General features: G+C 39.3%; 1 protein-coding gene across 6 annotated transcripts in view; it reads right to left on the minus strand.

Moving 5' to 3' along the window:
• The window catches only part of syk (spleen tyrosine kinase), a 116,075-nt gene that overhangs the window by 34,920 nt on the left and 54,569 nt on the right, over positions 1–26,586 (minus strand). For 3 of the 6 annotated variants that reach the window (XM_047372468.1, XM_047372467.1, XM_047372470.1), the window contains 4 exons: positions 15,011–22,141; positions 5,237–5,673; positions 4,008–4,168; positions 515–653 (listed from right to left, as the gene is read on the minus strand). In XM_047372468.1, coding sequence (XP_047228424.1) covers positions 515–653; positions 4,008–4,168; positions 5,237–5,638 — 702 coding nt within the window. In that variant the 5' untranslated portion in view covers positions 5,639–5,673; positions 15,011–22,141. The remainder of the gene's footprint in view (positions 1–514; positions 654–4,007; positions 4,169–5,236; positions 5,674–15,010; positions 22,142–26,586) is intronic. The other 3 variants (XM_047372469.1, XM_047372471.1, XM_047372472.1) reach the window with 3 other exon arrangements.

Raw genomic sequence — 26,586 nt, forward strand, 5'->3', positions numbered from 1 at the left:
ATGGAGAAAAGTTGTTCAAAATGGTCCATAACAGAAAGTAAACACCGAAAAGGTTCAGTATTAATAGAGAAAGTGAACATTGTGAATGTAGACAATTAGATATAAAATATATACTCAGTCATTCTTTAAGAAAATGGCCACCTAGCATATACCATCACAAAAATAAAGTCACTACAATTTTTTATAGTATCTTTAAATATTTTTAGGTTTAGCCTAAGCGTAACCATGACCCAACCCCAGACTTTATCTAAAACAATAAAAATAAAACAATAATTTTACATGATACATTAATACAAAAAAGCCAGTTAAAAAAATTATTTGTGAGTGTAAACCAGATATGAGCTCCAGAAAATCTTTACATTCTTAGGCTTTCAGAGGAAGTATGTAACACATGCTTTAACATAACCCACATAATCTAAAAAACTGATAACATGGAAGGCCATCATAATGGCTTTATGTAAAACAATGAACTGGTCTTCAAGTTACATAGCATCAATCTAAATGAACTCTTAACCTGCCACAGGGTATCAAATTTCTTTCCATCAGGGATGGAGAGCTTGCCAGTGCTGTCCTTGTCAATGCGATAATGCATCACTTGGCCTTCATGCAGCAAACATAAAGCATATGATCCATTTTGATCTCTTTGTCGAATCCTGTACACATAAATAGCAGAAAGAAAAGAGAGAATGTAGCATAAAACATTTGTTTGCGGTTGTTTGATGTTATAATTTTGTCAGATTTCTGAAGAAAACAAAGCATGTCTAAAAATCCTTTATAGCTAGAGATGAGGGTGTATGATGTTAAAAATGGAAACAAATACACATTTATCCGAGAAGGTAACCTTTTAAATACAAAAGCTAAACTTTAGAAAGAGAAATATATCAGTAATGTGGCTTTTTCTGACTTCTCTTTTTATGCAATACTGGCAACAGCAAAGAAACTGTTATATCAGGAGAAGTTGAGAAAAAGTCTGCATCTCTTGAACAAGCAAGACTTTATTTGTTAAGATTAAGAGCTTCATGTCCTGTTGAATGCATGACTTGAAATACATATTTTGTTATAGAACACAAAGAAACACCATGCTAAAATGTTTTTTTCTAACAAATTAACAGTAATTATAAGAATTAGTTAGTTTTTATGTTTATGATTTTTTTTTTTACTAAGGTCTCAGATTACTGTCCCTATAAGGATGGTACATTAATCTGAGTACCTTACTATGTGTATTTATATTTGCTTCTGATCTAGTTTCTTAGTAAGTCAATTCAGTTTATTTATAGAGCACGAATTTACAACAAATGTCATCTCAAGGTACTTTATCAAAAAAGGTCAATTCTATCCAATCAAACAATGTACATTCCAATTTGATCATATTTTTCAAATAATTCAGTTAAGTTTGGTTTATTATTCAGATTAACTCAGCATTAAATTGTCAATATAATGCTGAGTTTTGTTGGACCAACATGCATATGAATGCTCCAGAGCAGCATGATGAGTTGAAGAGCTTCTCTTGAATGAAGAAGAAGAAGAACTAGAAGAACAATAACAAGAATAAGAAGAACAAGAAGAAACAGGAACAAACTTACAAGGGTGACCAGACGGTGCAAACGGACAGGGAGCAGTTAACAGCAGGTAACAAATAGTAGGAACCGGTGAGAAACAATGAAAACCAGAGAGTATAAATACTGAGGGAAGTGGAGAAATGGACCATTGAACTGAGGACGTAATAAAGGAAGGGCACAGCTGGTGGAAGAGGGAATGCTGGGGAACTGCAGGAGTATAACTAATTAACACAGGTAAGCATGGAGAACAGGGAAGTAACAAGCCTGAGTAAACTGAAAATAAAACAAGTAAAGAACATGGTAAACAGAACTCAAACCCAAAACCTAGCAGGCAGATTCTGACACAAATTGGTTAAAAGGTTTTTATAATCAGTTCGACAGAGACAGGTACCCTCAATCCTTGTGGTTTTTAGTATAACAATGTCCACCAGTGGGCTCTAGATGGACAAACCTTATCAGTTTATTATTTTACTTAGTACCCTACACAAAGCCCATTCTAAAATGGCCAAACTAACAGTAGTTTATTCTTACCTGCCCAACAACCCTGCACAATTCCAGACAATTTGTGAAGTGCCTTGAGACGACATGTGTTGTGAATTGGCACTATATAAATAAAGCTGAATTGAAAAATAAAGCTGAATCTCAAGTAGATAGTGGTGGCTTTATGATGTGGGAGATCATTGTCTTGTAGTCATATTCAATAAATTAGAATATGTGATAAGGTTTGTTTGTCAGATTTAATGTACCTTCTGAAAATAACCAACCTTTAAACAGTTATTAAACATACATTTTGTTTGGCCCACATTTCTGTATTAAAAATGTTTTTTATTGGTCTGATGTAGTATTCTAATTTTAAATGTTGTGTTTGCATTAGCTGTAGGCAGAAAATCATCATAATTAACAAAGACACAAGCTTGAAAACGTCAGTGTGGAATTAATCTTTATAATGTGTTTCACTAAGTGAATTGAGTTATTGAAATTAATTAATTTTTCAATAATATCCGAATGTATTAAATATGACTGTACGCCTACAGTAAAAGGATCATGTTCCTTTCTCTTTTCAAACAGCCAACCAATTTTAGTTTTGTCGCCAGTAAAAAGGAATTATATCTGATTTCTTTTTCCTTTTAATATATTATTTGTATTTTATTAATATAAATAATTTCATGGATAATGTTTTAACGTCTTCTATTGTATCTATTATTTTTTTATGTGTTTTAAATGTCTGTTGGATGTCTTGCTTTATTTTTTATTTATTATTTTAGTCTTTACAGCACTTTGGCAAACTAGCTTTTTTTTAAAAAAGATTAACTGGATCTGGATGTTATTTATATTTAAAACAGATAAAGGTTTGTGTTTGGCACAAATTTTCATTGTGTGCAAATTTGCTAATAGTTATTTTTACTTTTGCAAAGTTTTAACGGTATTTGACTCCACCTGTTACCACACAGTATGTGAACTGTGAAAAGTGACAGCTGTGACTTGATAAAGCAATTTTCATAGCTCAGGAAGTCAAAAGCAACCAGCTGAGACATCATAAACAGCAAACAAAACCACAGTAACATGAACTAAACAGTATTTTAAATAAATGCCCAGTGTCATTCCGAGAAAAGAAATGTTCCCAAGTTTACATTAAGCAAAGATAGGCTATTATGTAATTATGTATTCTAAAACACATAACTGCAATGGCTTTCTGAAATTTAAGGTATAATGAGTTGAGGCCATGTTTCAGAGGAAGAACATTATTTCCTGTAAGATGTCTCATGAAAAAGGGGCAGTTACACTTTACCCTGTTGTCAGACTTCTTCTTATATGGCCACTTCAGGAAGTCCTTTGCAAACTGTCAGAGCGGAAACCACAGAGGTTGTGTGTTTGTGCTGCATGTGTGTGTGTGTGTGTGTGTGTGTGTGTGTGTGTGTGTGTGTGTGTGTGTGTGTGTGTGTGTGTGTGTCCGACTGTTCTGCTTCCACCACCGTCTCTCAAAGTTTCAGCTAAACCACATGAACCCACACACCCTTTGCTCAAATTTAAAGTAAGTCACATAGACTTAAGGTTACTAATAGATATCTGCACAATACAATTATCGAGCAGTAAACGATCCTTTTAGGCTACAAAAGACTATCTTCTTTTTAACTTTTTTTTATTTAAAAAATGCATCCACAGCTTCAGTGAAAATCCAACATAGGATACTGTTGATACTGCTGAAATTAACAATGTCAAAATTCAAGTTCAAGTTCATAATGAGAAAGGTTCAACTGAAGTGAATATTGTTTTGTTCATGTTGTTTATGACCTGAATCAAAAAGGACAATTAATTATTTAAGAAATTGTCAAATAAAAATAATTTAAATATGCTTTCTAAAAGATCCAAGTGTTGATTTTATGATTAATTACTATATCTTTGCGAATTAATTATAAACACATCCTTCATAAATTCTCACATACTTACAGGAATTTTCCATTTGTACGGGAACCATTCTGAAGCCTGGGCTCAGAGTTCTCTCGTGTTATTGATCCATGAAACCAGGGCATTTTTTCATGAGCAGTGGTGGCAATGAGTTTCTCCAGCTGAGGCCTCTGACTGATGATGGCCTGCTCGAGGGCTGCCCCCTATGTGCATACAAAGTGTATTTTAAGCTCCAAGTTAAAAATTAAGAAAATATACAAGCCAGATATGAGTTATTAAGCCTCACGTGTCACACAAAGGCACCACTTGTCTGATTTAGAAATAATAACCACGTACACACATAAGCAATTATGTAGCAAACAAAAAATTGTAAAAGAACTTCAAATATGTTTTATATTTTAGATTCCTTAAAGTAGCTGCCCTTTGCAGTAATCATTGAAATATTAATCCCTCAATCCCTCAATGAACCTCTGGGAAGTTCTTTCAAGACTCTTTTCGGGTGACCGCCTCATGAAGCTCAGGGAGAGAATGCCTAAAAAGCAAAGCTGTAATCAAAGCAAAGGGTGGCTATTTTGAAGAATCTAAAATATGAAAATGTTTAGTTATTTCACACTTTTTGTTTAATACATAATTCCATGTGTGTTCATTCACAGTTTTGTTGTCTTTGGTGAGAATCTACAATTTAAATAGTCATTAAAATAAAGAGACACATTAATTGAAAAAGTGTATCTAAAATGTTTGACCAGTACTGTATGTCAGAGGTGGAGATATTGTTTTATTATTTTCCAAAAATCAACCACCTACATTCCCTTTCAAAAGATCGCTTATCAAGGTTCAGAGACCTTCAGGGAAAACAGTAGAAAGTTTGGGAACTTTTCTAGTTAGTTAAAATTTCCAGCCAACAAAAATTAGAAATATCAGAGGTGTCATGAAACTCTAAGGTTAATTATTAACTTAAAATATGTTGAAGACATGCAATAGAATTCCATTTTATTTTGGCCACAATTTTGTGTATTTTGTAAAGTTTCTGAGGTGTTGTCAGGTTGCACTGATGGATTTTTAAGTGATATTTTACTTTAACGTAAGAATAAAGCACAAAACCACATTGATTAAAATGTTTCGTCTCATTTTTCTACTTTGTTGAATAATTATTTTGCTGCTCATCCTTGCATTAAGATGTCACAATCTAAGTAATTAGCTTGTTTCAAACGTGTTTATTCTACATAAAAATACGGTGAAGTTTCTAATTTAAGGATCCAGCTCAAACTGACCTGTAGGTTCCAAGTCTGCTTCACGTACTCCCGGATCAGTCTTTCTTTCAAGTCCTCAAATGGGCCAACCTTTGGCCGCATGTTTTTTGGTCTGTTGCAGGGCTTCTTCAGTAGACACACAAGGCCATCCATCTCTTGAGAATGATAGTCAATCACATCCATAGGGCTCCTGTGGCTCTTACCACCAACAATAGCATACATTTCATTGAGTTGTCTTTCAATGGTGTAGTGGTAGAAGCGACCTGAATTAGACACAGACAATGCAAAGCCTCCAAGATAGTTTCGACTTTGCCGTAATAAGTACAAGCCGTTGTTCATTCCTCCCTGCCTAAGGTAGTCTTCTGCCTCCTCCCTGGTTATATTGCCATAGAAAAATGGCAGTGCATGCACAATGTCAGCCATGTTGACCTCTTGTGGGTGGCTTCCTCTTGAAAATTCTGTCACAAAGATAAAATTAATATAAAGACAGATTCAGTACAGACAAGGATTAAAAATGTCAGCTTTAAAAATAACAAATTTATGTCTGTTTTACAAATTACTGTCACTCTACCTATTGTCAACATACATGGAATACTAATCTGTAAAAATAATAAAAGGTAAAATTTCTCTCCTTCAACATTTTTTTTGGGCAAATATATATATATATATATGTATATATATATATATGTATATATATATGTGTGTGTGTGTGTGTGTGTGTGTGTGTGTGTGTGTGTGTGTGTGTGTGACTATACTGCTTCCACCGCCGTCTCTCAAAGTTTCAGCTAAAACACATGAACTCACACACCCTTTGCTCAAATTTAAAGTAAGTCACATAGACTTAAGGTTACAAATAGATATCTGCAGGTGTGCCCTGTCAGGTTTAATAAGTGGGATTTCAAGCCTTATAAATTGGGTTGGGACCATCAGTTGTGTTGTGCAGGAGGTGGATACAGAACACAGCTGATAGTCCTACTGAATAGACTGTTAGAATTTGTATTATGGCAAGAAAAAAGCAGCTAAGTAAAGAAAAATGAGTGGCCATCATTACTTTAAGAAATGAAGGTCAGTCAGTCTGAACAATTGGGAAAACTTTGAAAGTGCAGTCGCAAAAACCATCAAGCGCTACAAAGAAACTGGCTCACATGAGGACCGCCCCAGGAAAGGAAGACCAAGAGTCACCTCTGCTGCGGACGATAAGTTCATCCGAGTCACCAGCCTCAGAAATCGCAGGTTAACAGCAGCTCAGATTAGAGAACAGGTCAATGCAACACAGAGGTCTAGCAGCAGATACATCTCTAGAACAACTGTTAAGAGGAGACTGTGTGAATCAGGCCTTCATGGTAAAATATCTGCTAGGAAACCACTGCTGAGGACAGGCAACAAGCAGAAGAGACTTGTTTGGGCTAAAGAACACAAGGAATGGACATTAGACCAGTGGAAATCTGTGCTTTGGTCTGATGAATTCAGGTTTGAGATCTTTGGTTCCAACCACCGTGTCTTTGTGCAGCACAGAAGAGGTGAACGGATGGACTCTACATGCCTGGTTCCCACCGTGAAGCATGGAGGAGGAGGTGTGATGGTGTTGGGGTGCTTTGCTGGTGACACTGTTGGGGATTTATTCAAAATTGAAGGCATGATGAACCAGCATGGCTACCACAGGATCTTGCAGCGGCATGCTATTCTATCCGGTTTGCGTTTAGTTGGACCATCATTTATTTTTCAACAGGACAATGACCCCAAACCCACCTCCAGGATGTGTAAGGGCTACTTGACCAAGAAGGAGAGTGATGGAGTGCTGCGCCAGATGACCTGGCTTCCACAGTCACCAGACCTGAACCCAATCGAGTTGGTTTAGGGTGAGCTGGACCACAGAGTGAAGGCAATAGGGCCAACAAGTGCTAAGCATCTCTGAGAACTCCTTCAAGACTGTAGAAAAACCATTTCAGGTGACTACCTCTTGAAGCTCATCAACAGAATGCCAAGAGTGTGCGGAGTAGTATTCAAAGCAAAAGGTGGCTACTTTGAAGAACCTAGAATATAAGACATATTTTCAGTTGTTTCACACTTTTTAGTTCAGTATATAATTCCACATGTGTTAATTCATAGTTCTGATGCCTTCAGTGTGAAGCTACAATATTTATAGTCATGAAAATAAAGAAGTATTGGTTTATTTTCTTTTGTGCCATATACCATAAAGGCACCCAGCCCTTCTGAGCTTATGAGACACACAATCATATTCAGAGATGCAGACAGAGACCAACATCAACATCCTTCATCAAACATAAAGTGTTCTCTTTTGTAGATGCCAATATTTTAAAACATACTGACCTAACTGAAACACGTGATACTTAAACAAATACTGTAGTTTATCTTCACCACACTTATAAAACAAATCTGGACAAACATTAAGGATTTTATCAAATAATTCATTCCTCTAAATCATATACAGGGGACAATAAAACAGAAAGTTTATTTAATTTTCAATTTCATTTAAGTCACACAAATAATTTTTCAGTCCTCCTCTGGGATTGAGTGAAATCATCCAATTTCTATTTCTAGAGCTAGAGGACCCGATCTGACCTGTGCACATACTGACCTCTGGGCTTTGGTTAAGTTGCATATCATACAAGGCACTGGACCATAAACATTTTTAATTAAAATATAAATTTGTAGTCTTGGTTTACGCAAAAACCCATTCACATTTATAAGCTTTGAAAGAAGATATTTTATTTTGTTCAACATTACATCTCAGGATATTTCTGTAATGAAGACCAGCCCCCTCAAATATCCTCTCCACCTGTCTAGACATACAGGTCCTTCTCAAAATATTAGCATATTGTGATAAAGTTAATTATTTTCCATAATGTAATGATGAAAATGTAACATTCATATATTTTAGATTCATTGCACACTAACTGAAATATTTCAGGTCTTTTATTGTCTTAATACGGATGATTTTCGCATACAGCTCATGAAAACCCAAAATTCCTATCTCACAAAATTAGCATATTTCATCCGACCAATAAAAGAAAAGTGTTTTTAATACAAAAAACGTCAACCTTCAAATAATCATGTACAGTTATGCACTCAATACTTGGTCGGGAATCCTTTTGCAGAAATGACTGCTTCAATGCGGCGTGGCATGGAGGCAATCAGCCTGTGGCACTGCTGAGGTCTTATGGAGGCCCAGGATGCTTCGATAGCGGCCTTTAGCTCATCCAGAGTGTTGGGTCTTGAGTCTCTCAACGTTCTCTTCACAATATCCCACAGATTCTCTATGGGGTTCAGGTCAGGAGAGTTGGCAGGCCAATTGAGCACAGTGATACCATGGTCAGTAAACCATTTACCAGTGGTTTTGGCACTGTGAGCAGGTGCCAGGTCGTGCTGAAAAATGAAATCTTCATCTCCATAAAGCTTTTCAGCAGATGGAAGCATGAAGTGCTCCAAAATCTCCTGATAGCTAGCTGCATTGACCCTGCCCTTGATAAAACACAGTGGACCAACACCAGCAGCTGACAAGGCACCCCAGACCATCACTGACAGTGGGTACTTGACACTGGACTTCTGGCATTTTGGCATTTCCTTCTCCCCAGTCTTCCTCCAGACTCTGGCACCTCGATTTCCGAATGACATGCAGAATTTGCTTTCATCCGAAAAAAGTACTTTGGACCACTGAGCAACAGTCCAGTGCTGCTTCTCTGTAGCCCAGGTCAGGCGCTTCTGCTGCTGTTTCTGGTTCAAAAGTGGCTTGACCTGGGGAATGCGGCACCTGTAGCCCATTTCCTGCACACGCCTGTGCACGGTGGCTCTGGATGTTTCTACTCCAGACTCAGTCCACTGCTTCCGCAGGTCCTCCAAGGTCTGGAATCGGCCCTTCTCCACAATCTTCCTCAGGGTCCGGTTACCTCTTCTCGTTGTGCAGCGTTTTCTGCCACACTTTTTCCTTCCCACAGACTTCCCACTGAGGTGCCTTGATACAGTACTCTGGGAACAGCCTATTTGTTCAGAAATTTCTTTCTGTGTCTTACCCTCTTGCTTGAGGGTGTCAATAGTGGCCTTCTGGACAGCAGTCAGGTCGGCAGTCTTACCCATGATTGGGGTTTTGAGTGATGAACCAGGCTGTGAGTTTTAAAGGCCTCAGGAATCTTTTGCAGGTGTTTAGAGTTAACTCGTTGATTCAGATGATTAGGTTCATAGCTCGTTTAGAGACCCTTTTAATGATATGCTAATTTTGTGAGATAGGAATTTTGGGTTTTCATGAGTTGTATGCCAAAATCATCCGTATTAAGACAATAAAAGACCTGAAATATTTCAGTTAGTGTGCAATGAATCTAAAATATATGAATGTTAAATTTTTATCATTACATTATGGAAAATAATGAACTTTATCACAATATGCTAATATTTTGAGAAGGACCAGTATTAGTAAACCTGTTCCACAGTCACACCATATCTCCAATGTATCTGACTTGACACAGTTCCCATCCCATATCTTTGTACAAAGCCAATTTGTTTCTGTGCACACATAGAAAATAGTGCAAGGGCTGTTGACAGTAACCCCAAATCCCTGCTCTGTAATCTAAAACAGGACAGACACAGGATCTGTACAGTTTAGTGTATGTTCTATAGCCCAGGTCTTGACAAGACTTTATTTATAACGGTGCCTAATGCTCTACCTGCTAAGCCTGATTGAACATTTATTCCTTCTTCTAAGGTAAGAAATTAGCCCATAATAACTCCCAAGGTTTTTATTTATATATTTTGGTGATAGACAAAATGGTAGGTCCAAAACAGAATGTAAATGTAGTCAGTGTGTGACTCATCTTTCTAAAATAGTTTGTCTTTGTCCTTAATTATAGATTTTTGTCAATCTGAAGGAACCAAACCCTGTTCAAAACAAGTGAAGAGAAGACTATTCAAAATTGGAAACAAACCAGGTTGTTTTAACAATTCATTAGAAAAATTATAATAGCCTGTGGCTTTCCTTAATTTATCAATGGCCATTTTAAGTTCACTCTCCCTGATGTGAGAGTTTAAATAAAGATTAGAAAAACTCAATGGCATAAGATTTTCAATCTAATTCTCCAGATCTACTTTCCTTTAAAATAAAAATTATCCCATGCAGGGGGAGAAATAAAAGTACAAAGATGACCAACAGCAGTAAAATAAAATTAGGGTTCTCTGCACATAGTCAGTGGCACTGGCTCGATTTGGCCCTACTTGACTCCACTCGGCTCACTTTGCAAGCATTTCCATTCCTGTTTGTACTCTCTTCACTGATTGACCATGGGACCAGTAGAATTGAGAAGGTTTTCAAGGAGGTAGTGCAGAAAAAAGTTAAGAAATTTTATAAAACTGAAAAGAGACTACAATAATATTAAGGACCACAATGGCCAGAGCGGGTCAAACCCAAATATAATGTTACTATTTACAAATCATAAATCATGCCTGAAGGCTGAAAGAAAAGAAAAAGGACACATCAGCTTTTTAAATTACATCCAGACAGGGCACTGTATTTAATAACATCCTAAACCAGCTGATCACACATTAAATTCACTGTTCAGATGCACATACATTTTCCCCAAAACAGAAAAAACAATACCACCAAGGTTCAGACATTTATTCATGCTCCTTAAGAGAACCAGCGTCAGCAGGAGGAGGGAGCAGCCACAGAGCAGCTGCCCATAATCAGCCTGCCTGCATCAGTTCAGTCTGGAGGAAGTCCCGCTGAATCCCTGGAGCACAAATATCCAATATCCATCCTTAAACTAACTTCACCGTGGTCAGAAGTCTGTAGTTTTGCGCTTTAAAGTCCTTGTCCTCGTTATCGCCATGGCTGAGAAAAGAACTTCCTCATAAAGCCCAAAATTGTAACTTCTTCAGGCAAACTTCGGCACTTCACCAGTCCAGGCAGTAGCGTCTCTTCTCTCTGCTTCTCCTCCCACACCCCCCTCACATCTGAACCCCTGTGCCTTATTTTATTAGTTCTGGCTGGGCTGTGATCCAGATAATTATCCCAGTCGATCATTTTATACATTAAAGAACATATATAAGACATTCTTACATATAAAATAATACAAACATTATTAGTATTAAGTTTATTTATGTTTTTATTTTCTATTTAACCGAGGTGGTTAAAAAGCTCCATGGTGACAGGGCTTCGGGGGTGAATGAGATCTGCCCTGAGTACCTCAAGTCTCTGGATGTTGTGGGGCTGTCATGGTTGACACGCCTCTTCAACATTGCATGGTGGTCGGGGACAGTCCTTCTGGACTGGTAGACCAGGGTGGTGGTCCCCCTTCATAAGAAGGGTGACTGGAGGATGTGTTCCAACTATAGGGGGATCGCACTCCTCAACCTCCTTGGTAAGGACCACTCTCTGATCCATCTCATCTCAACCTACCAGGGTATTGGAGAGGAGAGTCCGGCCCATAGTCAAATAGTCAAACCTCGGCTTCAGGAGGAGCAGTGTGGTTTTCGTCCCGGCCGTGGAACACTGGACCAGCTCTACACCCTCTACAGGGTGCTCGAAGATTCATGGGAGTTTGCCCAAGCGGTCCACGTGTGTTTTGTGGACCTGGAGGAAGCATCCGACTGTGTCCCTCGTGGTGTCCTGCAGGGGTTGCTTCAGGAGTGCGGAGTCGGGGACCTTTATTAGGGGCCATCTGGTCCTTGTACAAACAGAGCAGGAGTTTGGTCCGGCACTAAGTTGGACCTGTTCCCGGTGTATGTTGGACTCTGGCAGGGCTGCCTTTTGTCACCGGTCCTGTTCATAACTTTTATGGACAGGATTTCTAGCCACAGTCATGGGCCGAAGGGGGTCTGGTTTGGGGGCCAATGGATTTTGTCTCTTCTTTTTGCAGATGACATGGTCCTGCTGGCCCCCTCTAGCCAAGACCTACAGCATGCACTGGAGCAGTTCGCAGCCAAGTGTGAAGTGGCTGGGATGAAGATCAGCTCCTTCAAGTCCGAGGCCATGGTTCTCAACCAGAAAAGGGTGGCTTGTCCTCTTCAGGTTGGAGGGCAGTTCCTGCCTCAAGTGATATAGTTCAAGTATCTTGGGGCCTTGTTCAGGAGTAAGGGGAGAATGGAGCGTGAGATAGACAGGCGGAACGGTATGGCTGCCGCAGTAATGGGTTAGCTATGCCGGTCCGTTTGTGGAGAAGGACGTCTGGGTGTCTCTACTGAGTCTCCTGCCCCCGCGACCCAGTCCCAGATGAAGCGAAAGATGACGACGATTTTCAATTTTTTATTTTTATTTTTTCACTCAGATTACTTTAATGTGACATTAGCTTTGTTTACATGCACAAAATTTTACGATCGGATTAAAATATATTCGGATTAAAAAAAAAATTTTGATTTGCCTTTTAGATGGACATAAGTAATGGGAATAAAATGGGCGATCAAACTAAAAATGTGTCATGTAAATTTGCCGATCAGAATATTCTGTTAACATCTAGCCAGAGTGACTATCCATTCAATGTGGAAATACACCACGCTGACGCAGGGTGCACATGTGTACTCGGGTCAGTTTGCCTCATTCAGAATAACTTAATCTTGCCAAGCGTTTACATGCAAGCCGATTGGATTGTCAAATGGCATAAACCACCCCTCTCAGTCGGATTACAATTTCATTGCGATCCTGCCAAATCCGATCAGAATATTCCGACTGATATGTTTATATGACACATTTTTAGTTCATTCAGCTGTTTATTACAATTATTTATGTCCATGTAAACGTAGCTAATGTCACACAGTAACGTTAGCAGCACAGCGCACTACACTGACGGCTGGAGGCCGGGAGAGGAAAGAGATCTGGCGTGCTCGTGAAGCTCCGACATCTTGGATTACAATCACCCTTGCCTTCAATCTACCTGGCAAATGTGCATTTCCTGGCCAACAAGGTGGACAAAATGCTTCTCCTCACCTGTAAAAACTCAGACCTTTCTTTACCGTAACCTGGCTAAATCAGAACACTCTGGACTGTGCCCTTCTGATACCAGGCTTTCAGCTGCTCAGAGTGAACCGCAACGCAAACTTATCAGGGAAAAAGCGAGGGGGCGGAATCTACCTTTATATAAACAAAGATTGGTGCAGAGATACCAGAGTTGAAGAAGACATGTAGTCCTGAGTTGAAGTAATTTCTCAAAAACTCTCTTTCTCTTCATTTGTGCTGGTTGGCTGAAAAACAACTGGCTGAGCTGATAACAGACGTGGAGAAAAATATCGAGATTCTCTCATCATTGATCTTGGGGACTTTAATAGTGCAAACCTCTCAAACGATCTTCCCAAATACAGCACATTAAGTGTACCACCAGTGATGAAAACACTCTTGACCACAGCTACACAACTTTAAAGGATGCATATCATGCTGTCACCAGGGCTGCTTTGGGACTTTCTGACCACTCTCTGATCCATCTCATCTCAACCCACAGGCAGAAATTAAAAGCTTCCAAAATTTTTCAAGAATGCAGAGTTTACAAATAAGCCCCTGGACTAACCTGCAAATAATACAAGATCTGTTTTTGAAAGCTCCTGCCAGGCTTTAAGCTAGACTGGAAGGAATGCTTAAGTTATTCATAAACCAAGTCAAACAAATTACTGAAAACCAAATTTCCAAACTGATTTTGCTCAAAAGCAGGATCAAAAGTGCATTTGATAAATCTCATTCATAAAAACAATTATTGTAATAAATTCAATCCCAACAAGCATTCAAACCTGGGGGATGTAATAATTTTGATGTCCAAAATATCAACATAAAAACAGACTGTCTTCCTTCTTTGAAGCAGAAGAAACCTATGAAAGGCCTAGTTAAGGTATATGCTATACTGTGGCATAAAATGTGGGTCAGTTTTACGTCCTGTGCATATTTATATCTGTTTTCAGAAATCTATAAACCGCATATATAAAACAATATGTCAAAAGCAATCTATAAGTCAGAATTTGTGAGCTTTGACCATGTGAACGACATTTTAACAGCGAAAAGCTTCTCAAAGAACCAACTAGAAATTTATATTCTGCCTAAACTTACAAAATAACGTCAAGAGTTTTTGCTTCAGCGTGTAAACGGATACTTATACAAGTGAAGAAGATGAAGTTGTTAGCTCCAGCAATGCAAACATCTTAAATAATATGAGTATTTACCTCTCAAAGTGACCATGCGTGTGTAGATCTTTTTGAAATGTATTCACATTTTGCTTGGAAATCTTCATGTAGAACCTAATTTTATCTCAATACACATACTAATTGATGATTTCTTTTTATCTATTTAAGTTCCGGGTCCAGCAGAGTTAAGTAGTCTTCAACTATAATATAATAGTACTTAAGTACCTCTGTAGAAGTAATTAAGAAAAAAAAAGTCACAATAAACAAAATGAAGCTGTTAAATAAGCTGACAAACCAACACATGTTTAGCAGACACTTTATATCTATACATTTAAAAATGTTAATCACTTTTCACAAAAAAAACTTATCCAATCCACAAAACATGCTCCAAGACTTAAGTGATCATCTATCACTCCATGAAATATAAGTTTTGAAATTCCAATTGCAAGCTTGCATTTTAACCAGTCTGATAAGATATTTTAGTGTACTGTTAGAATAAATCTACACTATCCTTTACTGTGTAAAAAAAACAACAGAGCTAAATATATTGATCCTTGTGCTGTAAAAGTTTTTTTTTACAGTTCGTCACAGCTCCTAATGATTGTTGAGTATTAACAGAACATTTTGAATCAGTAACAGTGAACCCATACCCATTTTTGGTAAAGAAAATTGCTTCATTGCACTTACTGAAAACAGGAGCGTGTTCCAGAGACAGATCCTTGTCTAGTTTAGTTCTATCAGTCCTTCAGTAGCTGGCAGAGAAATGTAAATCATATGAACAGGTCATCTACATTTAAACTTCAGCCAGGTCCTTAAACACAAAAAGTATTAAAACAAACACAAAAAATTGTGAGCAAATTACAGGTGATCCTGGCAGTGTTGTCCAACTTGAGCAGACTAACCTTCAGTCTAAGTGCTATGTGTAAGTTCTTAAGCTTCCTCATTTCAACGACTTCCTTAACAATTTTATTCTTTTACTTCCTTTTTTAAATCTGCTCACTGACCAACATGTCAGTTGTACAACAGGAAAGAAAGAAAAGAACACTGGTGACACATAGCTAACTTTTATTTGAAATGCGTTGATGTCTTTGAAAATAATGCCAAATTCAGAGTGTTGGATTGGTGGTATGCTATAGACATCAAAAATTACTTTATTGAAAATTTAAGTCCAATGTATAATTACAGTTGCAAAACCAAAATAAAATATGTGTAATTATATTTTATATTGTTTACAATTTTTTACCGGTTATATTTTTTGATACCAACTGTTGAAACAAATAGATTTTCCAGTCTAGGACTAATAACTACGTGTATTCTGTTCTACTTCTCTATTCTATTCTATTCTATTCTATTCTATTCCATTTTGTTCTGTTCTGTTCTGTACAGTCATAGACTATTCACAAGTTTTAAAATATAAATGATCTGAGCTTTAGCAGGTTTTAAAATAATTCAGTTCAATTGTACAAAAACACATTCTACCCAATTCCAGTCTGTGATTAAACAAAGATAATTGCAAAACTGAGGTTTGCAAAAAACAAGATACACTCTAAAACCTCTAGATATGAAACAAAAAAAGCCCATATTAAGAGCTACTTTTTTTTAATAGTCCTTTATTTAGAAATAAATTTAGAAATTTTATACAATGCAAAATAAAGCCTTTTCATTAGTTTTGAAAGAATAATACTACATCAGCAAGGAATCAGGGACATTATTTTTTTTTTTCTTGAGAAACTAATTTAGTAAATGAGAACATGTTCTAATTTCCCCTCGCGGATCAATAAAGTATCTTTGAATTGAATTGAATTGAATGTTTATTATATTTAATGGTTAAAAGTTAAGCGCAAACCCTGAAACAAACTTTGCAAAGTGAAGAACTGATGTAAAGTTGTAACTTCTCTGTAGCTGTCTGGAGGCACAAGGCGAGAAGCAGAGCTATATTCAACACAGCATGAGAGAGATTGTGCAACAGTGTGACATTTCAAGTTAAAGAGAATACATAGACTTCATGTTCCCCTTCAGGATGAGGTGGCTCTGGTTCACTTGGAGTCAGTGAACTGAGAAATGGAAAATTTGTTCTATGTGATGTGAATTATACACTTTGAGGTCTTTGTTTTGTCGCCTTACAGCGACTCTGGCTGCTGTCTTGTCTTCACCTTGAGGGAAGTGAACGTGTTTCATTTCCTCTGTGGTTCTAATTCTAAATGTGTTTAAATTCTAAACAAAACTGGCATGTGTAATGCCATACTGGCCTGTGTAAAAACCTCAGCTGGACAGCTAATAACAGAAATGTGTGACTAGATAACTGGTCACCCTTCGGTGCCATTATATAAAGAGCTTAAACTTACTCTTGATCAGTTTTATAAAAGCCTAAAGGGCGTTGTTGCTATTTTTCTTGTCATGTATTAATAACATCCCAAAAGTACCATTTTAAAAGGGCAAACACTTCAAAACAAATTACATTTAATCTAACAATTTAATTCAATTTAGCTCCACCTTGTGGACCAAAACAGTATGTCTAACTTGGAATTAACTGCAAATGTAGCTATTTGTAAACATTTTACAGCATTCAAGGAAACAAAAGCAGACTATTTTCTTAGAAAATATATACTACTTTTTTGCAGCATTGTCTAGATTCTGTTCTTTTGTGACTGGGAGATTTTAGGCCCTGCAAATAAGCTGGAAAAGGAGTATTATGTTCAGTGCTATATTCCATTCTTTAAAATGTGTAACATGCTATGTTGACATTATGATTTTGGTTATAAATTTCACCGATCAGGCTTTTACTGTGTATTCCCAATTATTTTTTAGATTATTTTGATTTAATTCAACAATTTAATTTAACAAACATTGACTACAGAAAAAAAAATTGCAGCAGATTTCTTTGCAAAATAGTAGTTTTGAAATCAACAGGAAAAAAATGGGATGACAAGATGATAATCATTTATGCGTCAAAGAGTTAGTCCCTAACCTTACCGGTGTTTATTAGGTCAGAAAATGTGAATCGGAAGATGTGCTGTGTAAATGTGTTCACCGTCCAAATAGGAGGCATTGTTTTCTGTTGGGGTCACAGCATCAGAGCCAGTGATTAAAAAAGCTGAACAAGCTCATAAAAACGATGCCATTCTTAGAACTATTCCTGGGCCTTTAAAGCCAAATGTGCAAAAAAGAATGTTTTATAAAATGACGAATATAGAGCACAGCCATGAGCATCCTTTTCATTAGACTGTAATACAACAACGGAGTGTTCTCAGTCAGACTTCTTCAGGTCCACTGCAATACAGGCTACATAAGAGTCTTCCTGCCCACAGCCATCAGAATTATCTTTGAGGAAACTTGTATGATTGCATTAATATATGAGTCATCCAGAAATCACTTTCGATCATTTGTATTTACTACCAGAAGCTGCTACTGAATGAAGGTGTGATTGCACTGCAGGAATCTTTTTAGCAATCTTTTTAGTATTTTCGGGGGTGGCTTGTCTCCCCCCTGCATTTCGGTCCCCTCCTCGCTCAGAGTTGCTCTCAGCAACAACCTGAATAACTCTTAAGCTGAGACTCCTTGTCAGGAATTTTAGGCTAAGTTAAGAGTCAATTAATAGTCTGAGGGGACTCTAAGAATCTATCTGAATACGGTCCCTTTAAATTATTACAACTTCCTCTAAGTGAGAAGTCATTGTAATTCAGTCTCCGAGTATGCCATAAACCATGTCTTTAAATAGTCCACTCATATTCCCACTGCTGTTCTTCTGCTTTTCCTTATAAACACTAAGAAACAATTTGATATTGACATGCTGTATAAGTCTAAGTTAAGTTTTTTAATGGGATTCTAGACGTTGCTTTTGTGGTAGACAGAGATCTGTTTTCGCAGAATGCATTGTCACACCAGCTGGATGAGGACATGCTCAGTATCAGAGGACATAATCTACATAAACGGCCTGGGCTTCTGACACTACAATGGAAACACAAAAAAACACCGGAGTAGATAAAAGTTTTGGCAAAAGTATTTTAAAGTCTTTTAAAAAAATAATACAATTAAAAACACAAACTAGCAAACACAATTTAAGAGTGTGTTGTACGAATGATGACTCTTGCGCTCATCCTCTCTAATTTGTAGTAAAGTGGCAATTAAATATTTTATGATTCAAACATAAGACATTTATCAAAGGTATTGTTAGTATCTTTAGTTCTCAACAGGAACAAACTGAGAAATCTATACATCTCTCAAAAAAAGCTTTTTGTTACAAAGTCAATAACTGTTTGGATCCTTGAGTTTAATGTTTCATTCCTGTTTTCTCCTTTTTCAATTCTGATCCTCCTCCACAGATCTGTGAGAAATGAGGAGTGGCCTCAACTCAGTCACTGCATTTCTGGATTCCGTGATGGATAATGGTGAGTATTTTGTGAATTTAGTCATCTTTTGTGTTAGTCAACCCATCTGTGGTAAGCTTACTTTGTTCTGAAGATGTAAAGCTGTTGCCTCCTGCATGAAGACAATAAATATCTAGTTAGCATCAATATGCTTTGCTAATGTTGCAATTACATGTTGAGAGTGTACTTATATTGTGTGGGGGTTTTTTGCTCCAGAATCTCTGTCCACATCCAAGGGGTATTCTTCCATTTGTCTTAACTTGGACCCTTCAAGCTCCCTTGCTTTTTGTAGGAGAGGCTGTCCTAGTTTGCTTATTGGAGAAAAGTAATAAAACTAATTGTAATTCATGTTCGTGCGTAATGATTTTCTATTTTATCTGTGCATACACTGGCAGGAAGAGACAAAAGTGCTACCAAAGCATTTTTGTGCATTGGTTGCTCATTCTTAAGAGAAGGTAACATAAGTAATTATCTTACTGAGTGAAGTCATCATACAAACGACTCTATTCTTGGACGTGTCAGCCCAGAAGAAACCTTAATCTTTGGTGATAGCACCTTTTTTTCAAGGAATTCTGTGCCATATTGGCACCTGTCTTTTCTGATACTTGGCAACTGTTAATGGAATTTCATTTGTTTTAGGCAACTACTTCATGGTTTATTATTCTGTTGACCAAATCATACCAAACCAAAAAAATTTATTATTCCTAGCTTTTTCCTTTATGAATTTCACGACATAAAATCTTATGTACATTATGTACCACTACTACAGTTTTATAAATTATGCAAAAAACAAACGTAAAGATATTTCATTATTCATAATGACATTCAATGATGCATGTTTGGTCTCAAGGCTGAGAAGGGAACATTTTTATATTTGCAGCAGCACATAACTGCAGCACACACCTGCACACAGTTGTGATGCTTACTCCAGAAACATATTCAATACTGGACATACGAAATAGACCGCAGGACTTCAAGAATCGCACAAGAAAGTATCTGGTGCGCATTAGAAAGTATCTGGTCCACATGAGAAACTACCTGGTGCGCACCTGAAGTTTTTAGTTCCTTTAATCTCCATTTACGTGCTCCGTTCAGTTATTTCAATCGAAAAAAAAAATGTCTGATCAAAGTGTTTAAAACTGCAATGAAATATTATAATTTTGAAAGTAAAGTGTTGTTTATAAAAGTTTTTTCACTTTGTGAACAAAATAATTTGAATTAAAAAGTTATTTGCAAAACAGAAATCTTTATTTATTTTACATGTCAAACGTTTGGTTTTGATGCTCCCTTTTGGTTGAACTCAAACAGTTTTTAGTACTGACCTCGTAAATATCCTGGGCGGCGGAACGATGTTAGATGTTGGTTATGTACTGTAACCCCAGACATATACGCTTCGCCCTTTAAGGCTATCACTAGTGGGTTTAACCCTTCGCGCACGCACGACCACCTGCTGGTTGGGCCTTACCCAGTCTGTATAAATTGCCCTCAAACCGGGTAATCGGCTCCCAAATGGCGTTTTTCTTCAGCCATTTAGGAACGAGTGAGGCCAAGAGCTTAAAGGGCTGTGCCTTTACTTATAGAATCTGGGGTTACAATAGGTAACCAACATTCTATTTTGTATAGCAGGGGTCCCCAAACCCTGGACTCTGGTTCAAATCTGGACCCAAAGAGTGTTTGTTTTGTCGGGACCACAAAGCATTTTCTCATTTACCGTTGTAAGAAATAACCTTTCTTTTTTTACTAATAAATGAGTTTTCACACACATTATAATGACAAAGTAAAAATTCTAATGTTTCCAATTTTGTTAGGACATGGATAAGAATTCCCATTGATGTGCATTACAAGGACAAATGACCTATGGTCTGACATAAAGTTTAGTACATTGGGTTTGATTGTGAAACACTCTGTAACCGGGTTGATTAGAGTGCCGCAGAAACACTTAGATTAAGGATCAAACACCTGCTATTACACACCAAATCAGATAGACACCGGAATGGTGATGCATAGTCTACTGATAAACAGTGTGTACGTCCCTTGTGCGGGAGTACCGGATACAAAACTACATGTGACCTGCTTTTGAGGCTGCTTCGTCTCTTTGATCCCCGAGAAGATCTAGGACGGGAGCCTCGGCGCTGATTTCTGTAACCATTCCCCTACCTTATTTAGAATAAAAGTGTTAAAAGTTTAGTTCTGCTTGAAAGTTGACCCTTTAAGAGAAAGTGTTGTAGACAGTGGGGTCTAACCGCCAACAGGGTGCAGTAGTTCGGACAGATTGGTGTTCCCGCCCACGCCCTGGAAGCGATATACCACTTTGGGCTAGGGGTCACAAACGAACAGAATACCACAACCTACAGCCGCAAACTAACAGGTAAGGAGATTGTCACAGTGTGGTATGGTGGTGGACCCCAGAATCCAGACAGCAGGCTGAGTTGTGTTAAGTAAAGTTTTAATTAATAAAAACTCACTTTAGAAGGTGGTGGCAGGCAGGTGTGAAACATAGGCAAACAGACAAGGACAGGTTTGACAGGATAGGCTTGGCAAAAAAGGCTTATTAACAGATGAATGTGAACTGTGATGTTTCATCGAGGAATGAACAGAACAGCAGTGTATATAAAGGGCATGGTATAGGAGAAACAGGGAGACTGATTGGATGGTGCAGGTGGACTGAATGAAGCTAATTGCTTTGACAGAGCCAGAACCAAAACAAGACAATCCAAATAGGGCAGGCGGATGGGGCCTCGGAAAGGAGGGCCAGAACCAAAACAAAGAAACAAAACAAAGTGGCTTGGACTGATGTGAGGTGGTTCATCCTCAAACCCCTGATACTGGGTTTAGGAACCGGAACCAGTGATGGCTCCTCCTCGAACCCCTTGACTCAGAGCTCAGGAACCAGGATGAGAATCAGTTCCTTCTCAAACCCCTGGAAGATCTTGGGACCTGGAGATGGAGGTTGGTCGTCCTTGATCCTCTCAGAGTCGTTGGGAGGACCCTCAGCGACGTAAACAGGAACTGAGGCGTCGGCTGGACTCCCAATGACTTGAGCTGATACGTCGGCCGGACCCCCAGTGACTTGAGCCGAGTTGTCGGCCGGAACCCCAATGACTTGAGCCGAGGCCTCGTCTGGACCCCCTACGACATGAGCCGAGCGGTCAGCCGGACCATCAATGACTTGAGCGGAGGCGCCCCTCTTACGACGGCCTCTGCGGCATGTGGAGGAGGCTGGCTCCTTTGCACTGCTCTGGGGACCTGGCGAAGGCTTTGCAGCATCGCTCTAAAGACCTGCTGAAGGCTGTGTGGCACCACTCTGAAGACCTGGGGAAGACTTTGCAGCACCGCTCTGAAGACCTGGCGAAGGCTGCGCAGCACCATTCTGGAGACCCGGCAAAGGCTGTGCAGCACTACTCTGGAGACCCAGCGAAGGCTGTGGAGGACCGCTCTGGAGACCTGGGGCCTTGTGTGTGAAAGATTGCACAGCTTTCATTTAAACGTTTGTGGAAGGGAGAAATTCAGAAACTTACAGCACACAAAGACAATCAGATGTACGAAACTGTGTAGACATGTCACCGCACACGTAGCCTTCATACATCCCAATTTGTGGTAGATTTCACATAGCTGCCTGTGGCACTTAGACTGCCCAGTCTCTGTGCATAAAAACATATTCAACGTAGTCACCCATCACGGGTCCAAATAACCTTGGCAATGGTGCTGTGATAGTCCAAACCGGTTTCCATTTGGCAGAAAAACGCTAAGAAAGACTGAGGGCTATTTGTAGTCAGTTAAGGCAAACCAACAACTTCTTGAATGACATCAGTGACTCAAACCTGACTGAAAATAAAACATTTTTCGGCTCATACCTGTGTAGTTCTACAATGTCCGCATCAAATCCAAACAGCGTTGTCTAGCTGCTGCATTGAGCTCAATAATACAGGGGTTGGACAATGAAACTGAAACACCTGTCATTTTAGTGTGGGAGGTTTCATGGCTAAATTGGACCAGCCTGGTAGCCAGTCTTTGTTGATTGCACATTGCACCAGTAAAAGAAGAGTGTAAAGGTTGAATTCGCAGGGTAAGAGCACAGTTTTGCTCAAAATATTGAAATGCACACAACATTATGGGTGACATACCAGAGTTCAAAAGAGGACAAATTATTGGTGCACGTCTTGCTGGCGCATCTGTGACCAAGACAGCAAGTCTTTGTGATGTATCAAGAGCCACGGTATCCAGGGTAATGTCAGTATACCACCAAGAAGGACGAACCACATCCAACAGGATTAACTGTGGTCGCAAGAGGAAGCTGTCTGAAAGGGATGTTCGGGGATTGTATCCAACAAACATGAAACCACGGCTGCCCAAATTACGGCATCAACTCTCCAGTTTCCACCAGAACTGTCAGTTGGGAGCTCCACAGGGTCAATATACACGGCCAGGCTCTATAGCCAAACCTTTGGTCACTCATGCCAATGCCAAACGTCGGTTTCAATGGTGCAAGGAGGGCACATCTTGGGCTGTAGACAATATGAAACATGCATTGTTCTCTGATGAGTCCACCTTTACTGTTTTCCCCACATCTGGGAGAGTTACGGTGTGGAGAAGCCCCAAAGAAGCGTACCACCCAGACTGTTGCATGCCCAGAGTGAAGCATGGGGGTGGATCAGTGATGGTTTGGGCTGCCATATCATGGCATTCCCTTGGCCCAATATTTGTGCTAGATGGGCGCGTCACTGCCAAGGACTACCGAACCATTCTTGAGGACCATGTGCATCCAATGGTTCGAACATTGTATCCTGAAGGCGGTGCCGTGTATCAGGATGACAATGCACCAATACACACAGCAAGACTGGTGAAAGATTGGTTTGATGAACAAGAAAGTGAAGTTGAACATCTCCATAGCCTGCCTGGTCACCAGATCTAAATATTATTGAGCCACTTAGGGGTGTTTTGGAGGAGCGAGTCAGGAAACGTTATCCTCCACCAGTATCTCGTAGTGACCTGGCCACTATCCTGCAAGAAGAATGCCTTAAAATCCCTCTGACCACTGTGAAGGACTTGTATATGTCATTCCCAAGACGAATTGACGCTTTATTGACCGCAAAAGGAGGCCCTGCACCATACTAATAAATTATTGTGGTCTAAAACCAGGTGTTTCAGTTTCATTGTCCAACCCCTGTAGCTCATTGCTGATCATTATAAGGATGTGAAAATTCCTCCCATATTTCTATTAGAAAGACTGTTACCACACACATACCATGTGAAGAACTTCAAATCTTTACAATCATTCAGGACGTCACATAAAAAATAGAAAATTACCTAAAACCCAGCCATCACGCACGGAGGTTTGTCCCCAACTATTATTATTGGATTAATTATAATTATTTTTATAGTATAAAGGAATCATGAGTTAAAGAGGCCAATGTGCCATTTCATTTGTGAGAGACATTTGGGCATCACAAATAGGTTGCACAGACATTTGTTTCATTTCTATTCACATAAGCATTTTCACTTACACCTGGTGCCCTTATAGAAGTATGAGTGCAGTCACAGCTCTGATTACATTCAGAAATCGGTTCCTCGCTGCAAATGAGAACTACAATTTATGGAAACCTTTTATATGTGAGCAACATATGGCTGGCATGTCCTGGCTCATGGATGACTGTTAAATACCCGACCTACCAGTGAGCTCCCTCTGAAAAGCTCTGGTTAAAAGGACAGCAGGGTAGCTAGAACTTGAACTGGTACTGGCAACTCACGGTTCCTCCTGGTTTCCCTCTGTAACACTGAGGCCAGCTCCGAGGAGAGCTCCAAAATAATTGCCCTGTGCAATCTAAACCAGCCAATAAGCCATGCATCATCATGTGCCAGCACATCACTAAGATCTCAGATATAAATGCTCCCTCTAACTTCTTCCATTGGCAAAGTCCCCCAGCTGTGCCAAATCTGCCATCGCTCCACAATTACACGCAACTTTAAACGGCTATTTATGGACTTGTGATTGTCTACAGATTCTACACCTTAAGAGTAATCAAACCTGACTTGTTAGGAATAAATATGCTGATCCAACACGGTTTTCTTTTTCAGTAAGAATGAAATTGTCCCTAAAGTGATTCACATGCATTTTATGCTCTTCTGCGCACAGGCTGATGAGCATTTTCATCTACAGGTGACAAAAACAGAGGAAGTTTTACAGTTTACATCCGACTGAGGTTGTTTCCGTCATTTTCTGAGGTGTATTACATTACTGTATGAAGCTAAATGTGATTCAGTTTCATCGCTCGGGTTTAAACTATAAAAGCTAAAACTCTTGAAAAAAACATCAGGTTTGATGCTCCATGAATTAAACAAACTGAATGGAGTCATATTTCAATTTTTAGGTGAACTTTGGTTCTCTGTAGTTTATTATTGTCGATTGAAAAAGTTTGCATGGCTACTGCACATTTATATACAGAGATGTCTCCCAGGCCTGGGAGACAGCACTGTGCCAGACAAAGGCATGGGAATCCCTGCTGCAGCCGTTGCGGCAGCAGACAACCGAACCTCCTCCTTGACAGTTGAAAAGCTGGAACCTGCTCTGCGCCGGCATTTTCTGTGGCGGGAGGAAGATGTGTGCTTTGTTGCCGGATGTTGGAAAGGAGCAGCGTCTAAGGGGATCTGTTTCCAGACAAGGAATCGCCAGCTTGGATCTGCCATTAGCCGACTGCGGCACAGACATGACCGCAGAGCGTCTTCTCCACCATTTCGCATACGGACCTCGGATTAGCTGGCACGAGCTCCGACACTTGGCGAGGCATTGAGGCGTCAGCCAGACTCCCTGGAACAGGAGCAGATGCAGCCTCTTGATGGCTGAGTCTACGGCGGGCAGCGAGTGGAGCAGGCGGAGAAAGCTGGAGCAGAGGCAGAAGAAGAGGACACCCTATCAGCTTCCGCTGCGCTGGGCTGCCTCGCACTATATCTGCTCCAGCAACAGTAGAGAAGGCAGAACTGTCCTGCAGATGTCTCATCATCTCCTCCATATGCTGCTGAACCCAGCAATCCCTGGCACTTTCCTGCTTTCCGTCCACAAAGTCTATGTGTGGCGGAATCATTCTGTCACCGCGTGGTGTGGTGGTGGATCCCAGAATGCAGACAGCAGGCTGAGTTGCGGTGAGTAAGATATTAATTAATAAAAACTTTAGCAGGTGGTGGCAGGCAGGTGTGAAACATGGGCAAACAGACAAGTACAAATTTGGCAAGATAGGCTTGGCAAAACAGGCTTGAAAAGATGAGTGTTAACTGTGATGTTTCCACAACGGATGAACAAAACAGCAGTGTATATAAATGGATGGCATAGGAGAAACAGGGAGACTGATTGGATGTGCAGGTGGACAGAATGAAGCTAATTGCTTTGACAGAGTCAGAGAATGAAAACAAAACATGGCTGTAACTAAATACTACAAGGACATAATCAAACCTAAGAAACATAGCTATAACAGAACATAAATCAAAAACCACTATGAATAAAATACAACAATCACAAGAAACCAAGCTAAAGCACCAACTGGAAAACAATAAATTAAAACAATTCAATTAAGATTTCAAAATCTGAAAATTTAAAAAGCAGTTCATTATTTGGTTATTCGTTTATAAATCTGATGCCAAAAAAACAAATAATGGGTCATTTTTCATACAGTAGCGATGCTGACATAGTCCCGTTGAACTGGGTTTTTATTCAAACAACAATAAGCAGCAAATTCCGGAGGCTGCAACTCATGCCTCTCACAGGCCCGTACCAAACATTCCCCACAGCTTCCGGTCCCTGGTCCTGCTGCACTGCCGGTCTCCCACCCACGTGACAGGCACCACCACACGTGAGCGAAGTCAGCAGAGACATACAAAGGCAGACTACACAAACCAATATGGGCA

The sequence above is a fragment of the Girardinichthys multiradiatus genome, chromosome 8 (assembly GCF_021462225.1).
Source record: "Girardinichthys multiradiatus isolate DD_20200921_A chromosome 8, DD_fGirMul_XY1, whole genome shotgun sequence".
Classification (NCBI taxonomy): domain Eukaryota; kingdom Metazoa; phylum Chordata; class Actinopteri; order Cyprinodontiformes; family Goodeidae; genus Girardinichthys; species Girardinichthys multiradiatus.